General features: G+C 34.2%; 1 protein-coding gene across 1 annotated transcript in view; it reads left to right on the top strand.

Annotated features, from left to right (window-relative positions):
- LOC114061880 (kelch-like protein 1) overlaps positions 1 to 12,046 on the top strand; it is a gene marked incomplete at its 5' end in the record, with an annotated part of 54,331 nt that overhangs the window by 22,960 nt on the left and 19,325 nt on the right. The window contains one exon of the mRNA XM_027892774.1: positions 10,880 to 11,042. Within this exon, the coding sequence (XP_027748575.1) occupies positions 10,880 to 11,042 (163 nt within the window). The remainder of the gene's footprint in view (positions 1 to 10,879; positions 11,043 to 12,046) is intronic.

Raw genomic sequence — 12,046 nt, 5'->3', positions numbered from 1 at the left:
TAACACAGGAAAACATTAATAAAACGTTATGGAATTCTTGATAGAGAAGAAACTTTTCCTAGTGACAAAAGAGATGGATCCATGATCAAAAACCCTTGGTGATCAGTTATAAAAATAATTTTGAACTGATCATTTTACAGATGCTTTTGGTCAATAGATTTTTAAAATACCATTATCATTTAGTTGAGAAGAGTTGAGATTACGACTGGAGAAAAACTGGTACATTTTCTATAGGAAAAAAAAGGAACAAACTAGGCATTTGACCACTTGAGGGTTTTTTTTTGTTTTCTGTGTAATCACTTTTGAATTTTTTCTATTGAAGAAATTCTGGCTTTTTGTAAACAATATGTAAAATGAGGAAAGAAACATAAACTGAGATGATTAAATGCAGTTGTTTGGGAAGTATTGTATGTATAGAGATGTTCTCTTTATTTGAAATTGTGTAAGAATCATGATATATTCTTTCCTGAGAAGCTTAGTTAATAGAATTTAATTGCTCTTTTTTTGTTGCAACTTTTTTCTAAGTATCCCATAAAGTTATTGGTTTAGTAATGCCCTTTGTAGTGAGAAATTAGCCTGAAGTAATAAATCTTTTTTGTTTGTTTTCTAAACAGTGTGCTGTGTTATATCCATGTAGTGATAATGCTAGAGCAGTTTGCATTGGATTTTGTATACAAGATTAGAAATAAGCACCCATCCTTTTCATGGATGTCTGTTTGTTTACATAGCAAAAAATTTTCAGACGTACCGCATTGTAACTAGAGTCACAACCAAGTGATATAATTCACTTTATCCTGTCTTCATGTAATCTTTAATAGATCCGTGTATATATAAACTGATATACGTAGAAATGAGGAAATAAAAACTGTCAGGTCTTGTAGTGAAAGTACACAGTGTAGGAAGTCATATGTTCAGCAGTTTCCAAGCTGCCAATGAAAGATGAGGGAAAGCTCTGGTAATGGTAGTGTTTGCAATAAGTGCTGCTAAACTACAAAAGAGAAAGGGCAAACTGTGAGATGCAAAACTATTATTTAAAGTACTAGTGGTTCTAATATCCCTGTTAAGTAATCCATAAAACAGAACGGAATATGAAAGAGCAATAAGACACCAGAAAGGCAGTGAAAGGCAGATTGTGGTTTACAAATTCAGCAATTTTATGAAGCAATTCTGCATCCACTTTTCCAGTTTCTTCACTGAACTTAATAGTCTACACAGAGAAGAGAGAAAGGAAACATGTGATAGACTAATTAAAATTTTAGATACCAAAACCATGACTTTAAAAAAAAGAAAAAGAACCAAACAAAAGATTGGTACTGAGTTTGTCTTTCCAAAATAAACAATTTAGTGCTGCAATGAGAAAACTAGGCTTCCAGTATAATTAAGGGAGAACAGCAGTCTTTTCAAGTAAGTGTTCTAAATTGTCTTGTTTGTTCCATGAACTATGTAAAGAGTGTCTAAGCTCTTATTTTAGGTTTGGGCTTTGTAAATGTACTGATCTCACTGTCCATAGCCAAACATGTATTTGCAAGATGATCAGTGTGAGGATGTTAACGGGTCATGGCATTACCTAGAAAAATCCTGTACAGCTTCAAGTGGAGGCAAGTTAAATATTTTTCTTCCCCTCCTTCCCCCCCCCCCCCCTCCCCCGGAAGAGAGAATTTTGCCAGTTGTAATCATCTGAGAGAAAATGCTGTAAATGGTATAAAATTATTCATTGCTGTTGGAAAACCTTACATTTATTTATACAGGATATCGGCCTAGAGTAGATAGAATTCACTCTACAAAAATGTAAGTATCTGCCTCTGAGTAAAATTTGTTTATGGTAACAAAGAATATGGTGTATATATATGGTAACAGGGCAAAAATTAAAAGATGAGCATAAAGAAGGACCCAAATCATATTGACACTTCATCAGATAAGGTTTGCACTACAGAGTAGGGCCCACTAAAAATTTGGCCACTAGCATTCACTGAAGTATTGAATCACATAAGTTATATTCCTCTAGAGCCAAGCTAAGGTCTGAAAATAAGCTATAAATCTTTTGGTTCAGAAGCAGAATATTAGTACCATATTATGTTTTTAATCTAAAATGAAATTCCCAAATCAAATCATCGTAGAAAGGATCATATTTGGATCTAGTTCCATTTAGATAGACAGAAGAGTTTAAATTCCTTCTTTATAAGAACATTTCAAACTAGAACCTTAGAGATAAAATTTGGGTACCACAGCTTAAGTTACTTTTTGTCAGCTGTACTTAGAGGAAAGTTCTTTTCCTTTTTTTTCATTTCAGGGAAAATTAAGACTAATAGCATAAGCTAGCTTTATGCAGTTTATACTGACATTAAGACTCTGAATTTATACAGAAACAGACTCAAAGCACTGGCAGCTTCCTATAGTTCAAATTTGGTCATTAAGGCCATTGACTTTCAAATGTCATTTTACACTTTTTGATTTAGGAGTTTTGCCTGTAACAGTGTGGATGAACAGAGCAAATACACCAAACATAGTTCCAGCATCTTAATGAATGTATTAATCTTTTGCCCTAAAGAAAAGCAATACATGTATTTGCAAAAGAATTAATAAGTCTTTCTTTCCTGTCAATAATCCACTTCTAAGAAACAAAGATGAGAAGCTTTTTTTCAAATAAATGTAGAATTTTGCAATTGGACTTAACATAAGGATGTATAGAATCAGCCTATTCCTACCCTTATGTTGTTCTTTATTCAGCCTGAAGTGCTAATTTGGACATATTGAATTTCAGCTTCAGATGAATAGAGGAGTTTTCCATCGAATAGGAGTAGAATAAAAGCTTCAGAGTTAACCTACAAAAGCGAATGCTCTTTAAAAAAAAAAAAAATTCATTGTCTTCTTAATAGGAACACTTTTAATGTTTTCTCTGATAGCCAAGTATAAGAAGAATTGAAAAATTATAATTAAGTACAAATATAAATATTTTTCAGTGTAGGTAAATTAGGTAGATTGTATTTTCCACTTCTTAACTTCACAGGTGATTTAGCCAAGAATACTCCACTGAAAATATAATTTTAAAAGCCAGTTGTATCTCTGGTAAAGCAAATATAACTTAGATTCCAGTTGCACTTGAATTTAGAAAACCAAAGAAGTTATATTGAGTGTGTATGTATAACTTGAGAGATGTCAAAAATATATGATCCTGAAAAACTGTTGAAGACACAAAAATAGAACAAATTATTCCTTCATAAAGTAATAAATTGAAAAAAATATTATATATAATAAAGTTTCTATATATAAATATTGTAATGAAGCAAATATTTTTAATCCCTTTGCTTTCCATTGATGAAGTAAAGAAGGTAATTTTTGACAATAAATTTTTAACCTTTTAACAACTTTTTAAAATGAGCCTTCAGTGCAATATCAGAAAAAGTATCAGATACTAACCTTAATAGATCTATAATAGCAAAATAATATATGATCACATTGAAACAAGTAAAGGAGAAAACCAATCTAACACAAATTTAGAATGAACAAGTCATTACTATAAAAATTATGAGGATTAAATATGCAGTTTATGAAGTCAATATGGAAAGTGATCACACCTTTATTTTATGCCAGATAAACTTTATTTTTAAACAAAGACTTTAAAGAATGAGTATTACTAACAGATTTTTTAAAATATTTTGACCAGGAAAATACAGGATTTATGAGCACAGTTGATCAGATACACAGCAAAGTAACAAAACCACTAACTGTGCAGGCTGTCTGAGTTTTACCTTTTTCATGAAATATTATAAAACATAGATTATTGCTTGTTGAACACTGAAATCTAATGATGAATGATACCGGTCTTTAGACTTATTTTGAAGGATAATTTTCAAGGCAGTGAGAGTTGAACTTTCATCTTCAATTTTAAAAACGTTTGTTGTAGCAGTTAAGCAATGATGTTATTTTAGATAGCGCTTAAGCCCCAATAAATACATGCTTGTGTATGGCATTACAATCTATCCAAAAGGCATGATAGAAACCATTAAAGTATATGGGGAATATAAATAAAATCTTGGTGCAACCTTAACACTCCCATCCATGATAACTGTAAAATAAACCATAAAAATGAAGAAGGTAAAAAGGATCTTTGTTCTTCTTTCTCCACTAACTTGTAGGATAGATTTTTCTTTTTATGTACCGCCATTGCTACCAAGGAGGCAAAAATGACAAATTTACATCTTCCATCAACATAGAAAAGAAAATAGGTAGGGTTTTTTTCTGGGTTTGGATATATTTTTTCTTTTTGAATTTTACAGCAAAATAAATCCAAATTTTATGTATGTTGTTTGTATGTAAGAGAAACCAGCCTGTGGAGACTGAAAAGAACAGAGGTAAAGAGATAGATGCCTGAGAATCTGAGATTCCATTCTGGAAATCAGGGCAGATATGAACCTGCAGTGTCCTTATGGACTGGAGGCCGGAGACAAAAGGCAGGAAGAAAGAAATGTCAGTAAAACGAAGATAATTGAATTAGCATTGAAACCAACAGATTAGCTCATGCCCTATTGGTATGATAAAACTGTAATTGTTTATGATCAATTAATTTCCCAGAAGTGTTGTAAGCAGAGCAACTATTTATACATAAAAGAATTCTTGAAATATGTAATCATATTTTTGCTGAATGTTTGTTACAGTGCCAAACAGCTAAAACACTGGAAAAAGGAAACTGTTTGTTAAAGCATATTGAAAACTGGAAATATTATACCACTTCGTAGTACCGCACATGTAATACTGAACAAATCCTACTGCACTGGGCAATGATATTTCACATTTCCAGATGAGTGCAGCAGTATTTAGATACTCTGAGAAAATGACCATGGTGTCTATTCAATTGAAACTTAAATTAACAGAGCTGTGACTGATGCATTCTCTACATGTCAAATCTGTAGCATATTCTGCTAGTGCAGGAAATCTGAGGTGCTTTAGGACCTTGATATACTGCCAGTCATAAATAATACTTTCCATAATGAAGATCACATTCGTATATTGATTATGTGCTTCGAGAGTAGAAAGAACAATTTTCACTGCTTTATTACTTGTGCAACATGAAGAAACAGTTTCCACATTGTTGTTGTTTAACCCCAGCCATCAATTTCGCCCCAAAATGCTGCTGGCTCCTTGGCTCCTCGTGGGGTGGGGAGAGAAGCGTAAGTACAAAAATTGAGGTAACTTGGGAACTGGGATAAAGGTATTTAATAGGTAAAGCAAAAGCTGCACATGCAAGGAAAGCAAAACAAGGAATTTTTTCAGCACCTATCATCACCTGACCATTGAGTAGAATAGTTCCTCAACAGATTAGCTTACCAGAGCACAGAGTGCTCTGACGTAGCTACATTGTTTTTTATTTTATGCAATATTGACTAGTAATGCACCTCTGTGTAGTTAAATTATTGTTATTTTTTACCATGAAATCTCAGGAGAAATATATCATTCTAGCTGCTTTGACTATGTGTTGACATAAGGCCTGAGTGTTTAAAGTATTTTCTCTGCAATATTGATTTGCATGTATATTAGATTTTTACTTTGGATTTTCCTCCTAATCATGGGGAACATTACAGGGATTTTATTTTTTTTCTGAGTTATTATTTGTATTGTACTTTACACCTTCAGTAAGGAGTAGATCATGACTCAATCCACTAAAGAGTTGCAAATCATAACAGCAACACTTATAATAATTTCAGAGTCGTGTTCTCTGGATAATAGTGTGGCAATGTTAAGAATCTAGTGTCTTGTCTAAAAAACTGAATGTAGAGAAAGAGTACACAAGCAGATCTTTACTTCTATAAATGTGTATTAAATTAATATGTTAGTATAATAAATTTGGCCCAAGAGAGCAGTGATATTTTTATAATTCTTTAAATCAGCCTCAATACTTGCTTGTGAATAAACATAGGAATAGGTATTTTCAGCAATGAGTCACTGAATATTCACTAAGGAAGGTAGGTCAGGTCTAATTCTCCAGTTAATCACGCACTTAATTCCCAGCTTGGCCTATGGCAGTCTTATATGCAGCATCTGAAGAATGATAATTGTATTTCACACCCAGTTAATATTGTGGTTGTGAGAACTAAATATGAGGTTTAATTCATTGATGCATAATTTAAAACAAATTAGACTTTACTTTCTCTGACACCACTATTGTGGAAGAAAAGGGGTTTAAGATTTAAAGAGGGCAAGAACACAGTAAGTAAAAGCAGCAATGTTAGTTACAATTAATACAGAATTGTCTAATTATGCTTCTGTGGATGTGGGTAAGAAAGGAGATTGTTAGAAGTGTACTTCAACCTGTAAACTAAATAAATGCAGAGCTTAAAAGTGTGGAATAAAGTCTGTGTTATTCAATCAAGTTTAATATTTGGATAACAAATCACTGATTTGTCTTTTCACCTTCAATGTCATGATATAGTGTCTGTCCGGCCTCTTCTTAGAAGGTGATGTCCTTATTTAAAATACTAGTTGTTGGATACAAGTTTGTCCTTCCCCGGTAAAATTGCATGTCTCTACAAATATCAAAATGCAGACACTACAGTAAAGCTAGTACCACATATAACTTTTTCTTTTTCCAATTTGTAATTATATTTCCTGTTATTTTATTAAAAATTATTCTTTTTCAAATTTCTATCTGTGAAATTGGATCCATCAGGCACATAAGGAAATGCAGAGTTAAAAATATGATAGGTAGTGTTCCTTTATTTTTTAACATCAGAGAAAAGCAATTTAAAAGTCCCATTCCAGTCTTCAATTATAAATAATGGAAACTGTACAGATCTCAGCACCTAATTAGACATAATAGAGTTTTTTCTGAATAGCTTTGTGAAGACAATCAAAAGGAAAATGCCTGCCATTGCACAATGGACAATATTAATTTTTTAGATTTCAGTTTAAAAATTACACTGTTTGCTTTCATAGACTCCTAAGTCTAAATACTTAGGGAAATTATTTTTCAGGTACTTTTGTTTGTTTATTTCTGTTTCAGTTCAGGAATCTGCCAGTTTCAGATTGTACTAACAAACTGCAATACATTGAGATGTAATTTAGCTAGGACACGTTCTACTCAAGACTATACATATTCCTCCAAAAAAAATTTTTATTACAGGAAATAAAGTTTAATAGATACTGAACTCTTACTGAGTAAATACCAAACTCTGAGTTATTAAGCTTTTCAGAATTTTCAGGGAAACATTAAAGTTTCTTTGAACTGTGCTTACTGCACTTAACTACTGAATGTATTACTGAAAACATATCTCCTCTTAAGAAAACAAGGTGTTTCCTTTCCTAAAAGATATGTTCATAGTTGATTTTGTAGTCTCAGCTGCCCAGTAGCTGTATGAGGACTAGCAAAGCCAAACTGTTTATATTGTTGTGAAAACAAAAGTAATTCGTCATAAGATGGGCAGAACAAATTAGTCCCTCAATGCCAGAATTACTGTTTTCTACAAATTAGAAAAGATCTAATACCACCAGCTTCCAGTTTCTTTGTTCAGATTAATAATAACCTTGATTTTTTTTAATGTAATTCTCTTACAGTAAAATTCTTTTCTGAATGTATTATTGCTTTTCTCAGAAAACAACAAAGCACTAGCATTGTGTGAAACATTAAATCCAAGAGGATTTCTTCTTTACTTGTGCCTTAAACTAGTTCTGCCAAATTATTGAAGATGAGGTAAAGGAGACAATAAGACTTCAAGTGTCAGCTGAAAATAATTATTTTCTCATTTAGGAAACAGGAAAAGTCTGTTCTATATATTGTAATAAAAACATTATTTTCATTCTGAGTGTAAATCTAGGTGAATGTTTATTATCTAGTGGGCATAGATGACAGAAAACAACAAATTAGGTACTCTGATGTCTGTTTACTGTAGGACACACAACGAACATGAAGATCTGTTTCATGAAGTAAAAATGAACTCTGATCTTCTAACACACTGTTCGGTATCTTGACTGCAAAAAGGTGAAAAATCATGTCTCAAGAGACGATGCAGAAATTGGCTGCACCATTTAAAAAAAATAAAAGGTATATAAAGTTCAATACCTTTGCTCTTTAAGGAGGAGGAATTCTACAGTGTGCTAATAGGATTGGAACTCTGACATTTCAACAGAGACTACTTTAAATAAATTTAATTTTTTTTCCATTAAAACAAATGACCTGGAACATTCAGAAAAGTGAATAGTCTTGTTTCACCAATTTTACTGGAAAATATTTTGCTTTGTGATCTTGGCAGAATGTATCCCTTAAGATTTTGATTGTGGTATTTCATTTGCAGTTATCATGAACTGTTCAGTAACTTCAGTACAGGTTGACACAGAGGTGAGATGTACTGCAGTCCATCCATTCTGTATGATAGGGAGGCTAAAAGCAACACCTTTAGGACTACCCTTTAATTCATACGGGCAATATAGAAATCTCATAGGCGTTCTGGCATCTAAGCTTTAAATGAATTCAAATGCTTGAATTCAATGCTTGGATATATGACACAGTCTACTGTAATATAAAATGTGTATTTAATTATTTCTTTGGGGGAGTTGATCACATTATTATTATTACTCATTAGAATCTTTTGAAACATATGGTGCAAGCACTGCCTAATGGTGAAAGAAAATACTTCTTCATTGCTTAGAGCTTTTCAAACTTGGCTTCTTAGAAAACATAAGAATTAGACTGTAATGGTTCATAGATAGGTGGCTTTGAACACAGGTAACAGAGGCAGGCAAGAGATGCAACAGTTTGTACATCAGCTTCCACAAAATGGAGCCAAAACTACTGAGGGCAATATATTGTTTTCTGCAATGGTGGCTCTGGGAAATATGGTCCTGGAGAAAAGAGGGACCCAGAAGAGCTGACAAATTTTTCAAGGATCACTTGCTTTAATCTGTCTTGATGCGCAGGAAATCAGTCAAGAAGGTAGGAGGATGGATTGACAACTTCTGATTAAAGTCAAACTGAAAGAGGAAGCGTGCAAGTGGTGGAAAATGCACAAGTGACCCAGGAGAAATATGGAGGTGCTGGAGGGATCAGCTTAGGAAAGGCAGAGCTCATTTTGAGTTGAATCTGATGGGTGACTTGAAGGGCAACAAGAAAGGCTTTCTCAGGTCTTTGAACAGCAAAAGGAAGACTTAAGGAAAAGGTGAGCTTTTTTTCCTGATTGGGGCAGGGGACCTGGTGAGAAAGAACACAGAAAAGTCCGAAGTACTCAATGCTTTCTTTGCCTCAGTCTTTAAGACTGGCTTTGAGAGTCCTAGGTCCCTGAAACCAAAGAAGGAAATCTGGTACAAAGATTTCTTACCCTCAGTGGGAGAGGAAAAGTTTAAGGAATATTTAAGCAATCTGACCATGTACAAGTCCATGGAACCTGAAAACATGCACCTACAAGTGTAGAGAGAGCTGGCTGATGTAATGGTGAGACCAGTGTCAATTATCTTTGAAAGGTTCTGGTGATCTGATTCCTTAAGCCTGGAAGAAAACGAATGCCCTTCAAAAAGGGCAAGAAGAGTCTGCAAAGTTACAGGCCAGTCAGCCTCACCATGATCCCTGAGAAGGTGATGGAGCAAATAATACTGGAACAGTTTCAGTTCATATTAAGTTGACTGGGAATATAAATTTATAGAAGAAAAGTTATTCCTGACCAACTTGACTAGATGAACAGTCAGGGTTAAAGAGCTATCATCAGCAGAACAAAGTCCCGATAGAAGCCACTAGTGATGTTTCCCAATGTCCAGTGTGCTCATCATCTTCAGTGATAACTTGGATGATGGGAAAGAGTGCATGCTCGGCAAGTTAGCAGATGGCAAAACCAGTGAGGAGTGGATGTTCTCTGAAACTTTAATGATCTACTGTTTTCTGACTTTCTGCTGAGTTCAAATTGTGTGAAATGGAATGGAGAAAAAAAATACATTGACTTAGGAATAGAATTGTATTTAGCTTGAGATTTTTCAGAGCAATGCTCATTTGGGATGATGGATTCATAGAATGGAATTACTGAGCTCACTTTCTTGTAACAATCGGTACTTAGCTATAATTTATCTTCCAGAGTCTTCTAAGCCTCACTGAAGATACAGTGAGAGAATTGATCAATTCCTTTGACTGGGTTATTGAAATCCCTCGTAGTTAAAAATTTCTTCCTTTTTTAAATATTTCCTTTTTCATCTATCATGTTTTACATTTTGTTTTACTTTTCTTCAGTAGATAAAAGAATCCTTATATATCCAACATTATTTTCCTGTGAAGGTACCTGGCTATTTCTCCTTTTGATAGGGTAATGAAGCAGCTAAATTTATCACTCTAAGTTACTTGCTCAAGCCTTTAAATGCGTTTGTTTTGATTCTGTATGGATCCATAAAGCTTCTTGCTAGTGAAAAGTTGTGTATTTTCTTTTACATAATTGACAAAAATGCTGGGAAAAAAATCAGACTTCTTTCCCTTTCCTGTGGAACCTCCCAATACCCCTTAGGTTGACAATAATTTGAGATCCATCAGGTATCCAGTCCATACTTTCTTGTGCCTTACTGCTATTCTAAAGAGCTAATTCATGATCAGAATGTTATGAGATACTAGGTCAAACAGTTTACAGAAATCTATGATTACACTATTGAGAGGTTAATCTATGAAGCAAACACTCTTCTCAAGGAATGAAATTAAATTTGTTTCACAAGACCTGTTTTTCATAGAAATGTGTGGAGTGGCATTATTTTATTTCTGTTTGTTAATCTTTAATAAATCAAATCTCAAATTGGTGCTTCCATTTTTACTTTGAATATACAAGTTCATTTGTTGACTGTGTTTTGAAAAATGTTTTTTATTTTTTACTACTGATAAAGAAAGCATACTTTTATGTTCTCTCACTCTGTCTTCCATTTTTAGGAGTTACAGTGCTTGAAGGGCCTATTTATGCAGTGGGAGGACATGATGGTTGGAGTTATTTGAACACAGTTGAGAGGTGGGACCCTCAAAGTCAGCAGTGGACATTTGTGGCAAGTATGTCAATTGCCAGAAGCACTGTTGGAGTAGCAGCATTAAATGGCAAGTGAGTAGGGTATGCTTACACAATTGAAACACTTCTCATAGAGGGATGAATAGCTGACACACAGTAGTAAAAAACTTTTAGCATACTGAAATTCAGAGTGTCTTAAAATAAATATAGTCACATTTGGGCACACCCTCCTATATCTAATGGCTTGTACATTGATTTGAAATAAATATTTTTTTATATATATTCTATATTATTTTTGTGTAATATTCTCATCAAATGCTTCCGCATACAGACCTTAAATTTCAGTGTGTATGGTATAAAACAATTCAGGACAAATTGTAGTTGACTCATCTGATTTTTATGTGTTGCATATGCCAATTCCAGTTAACCAAGTTTATCTAATTGTCCTGCTTCCGACCACGAGAGGGTTAATTTTTGCAGTAGCCAGGAGGGGGCATGGCCAGGACCCAGAGGTTATTCTGTACCACCTCACTCATTGCCAGGGGCAGGGAAAAGGGACTCATTTCTGAGGAGAAGGAGTTCTTTCCCGTTGTGGTAGCATAGCACTGGTCCTGAGCTGGAGGGAGTGGTTGGGGATAATCTGTGGTTGGGTATAGTCTATTGTTGGAGGTTTCCATGGTGAGCAGTAACATTTCTTTACTTGTACCTTCTGCCACTGGTATTGTAGCTGTCACTGTTCCTTTTCTTATCTCATTGGTCTTTCCAGTGAATTGTTCTTATATCAAGTCGTGATCTTCACCTTTTGTGCCTCCAAGTCTCCTCTCCAGCCACCCACAGTGGGGAGACATAGGGGAGTGAGGGAAGCGAGCGACCAGCAGCGTAGTTTGGAGTTTCAGTGGGAACACTAAATTGGGGGGTACCATTCCTAAACCATGACACTAATTAAGTAATTTACACAGTGATAAGATTTGTTGTAAATGCATTTTGTACCTTGCTTCAGCCAGACATTGACCCATGAAACCTTATTTGTCTGAAGGCAACTACATTCATCCAGCAAGTAAACAGAAATTTTGTTCTTGTCAAAACAGACTACCTTA

This window comes from Empidonax traillii, unplaced genomic scaffold, assembly GCF_003031625.1.
Source record: "Empidonax traillii isolate 1590-97213 ecotype Southwest subspecies unplaced genomic scaffold, ASM303162v1 scaffold367:size622293, whole genome shotgun sequence".
Taxonomy (NCBI): Eukaryota; Metazoa; Chordata; class Aves; order Passeriformes; family Tyrannidae; genus Empidonax; species Empidonax traillii.
Note: the sequence above shows the minus strand (reverse complement) of the source record. Positions and strands in the feature narration are given on the sequence as shown.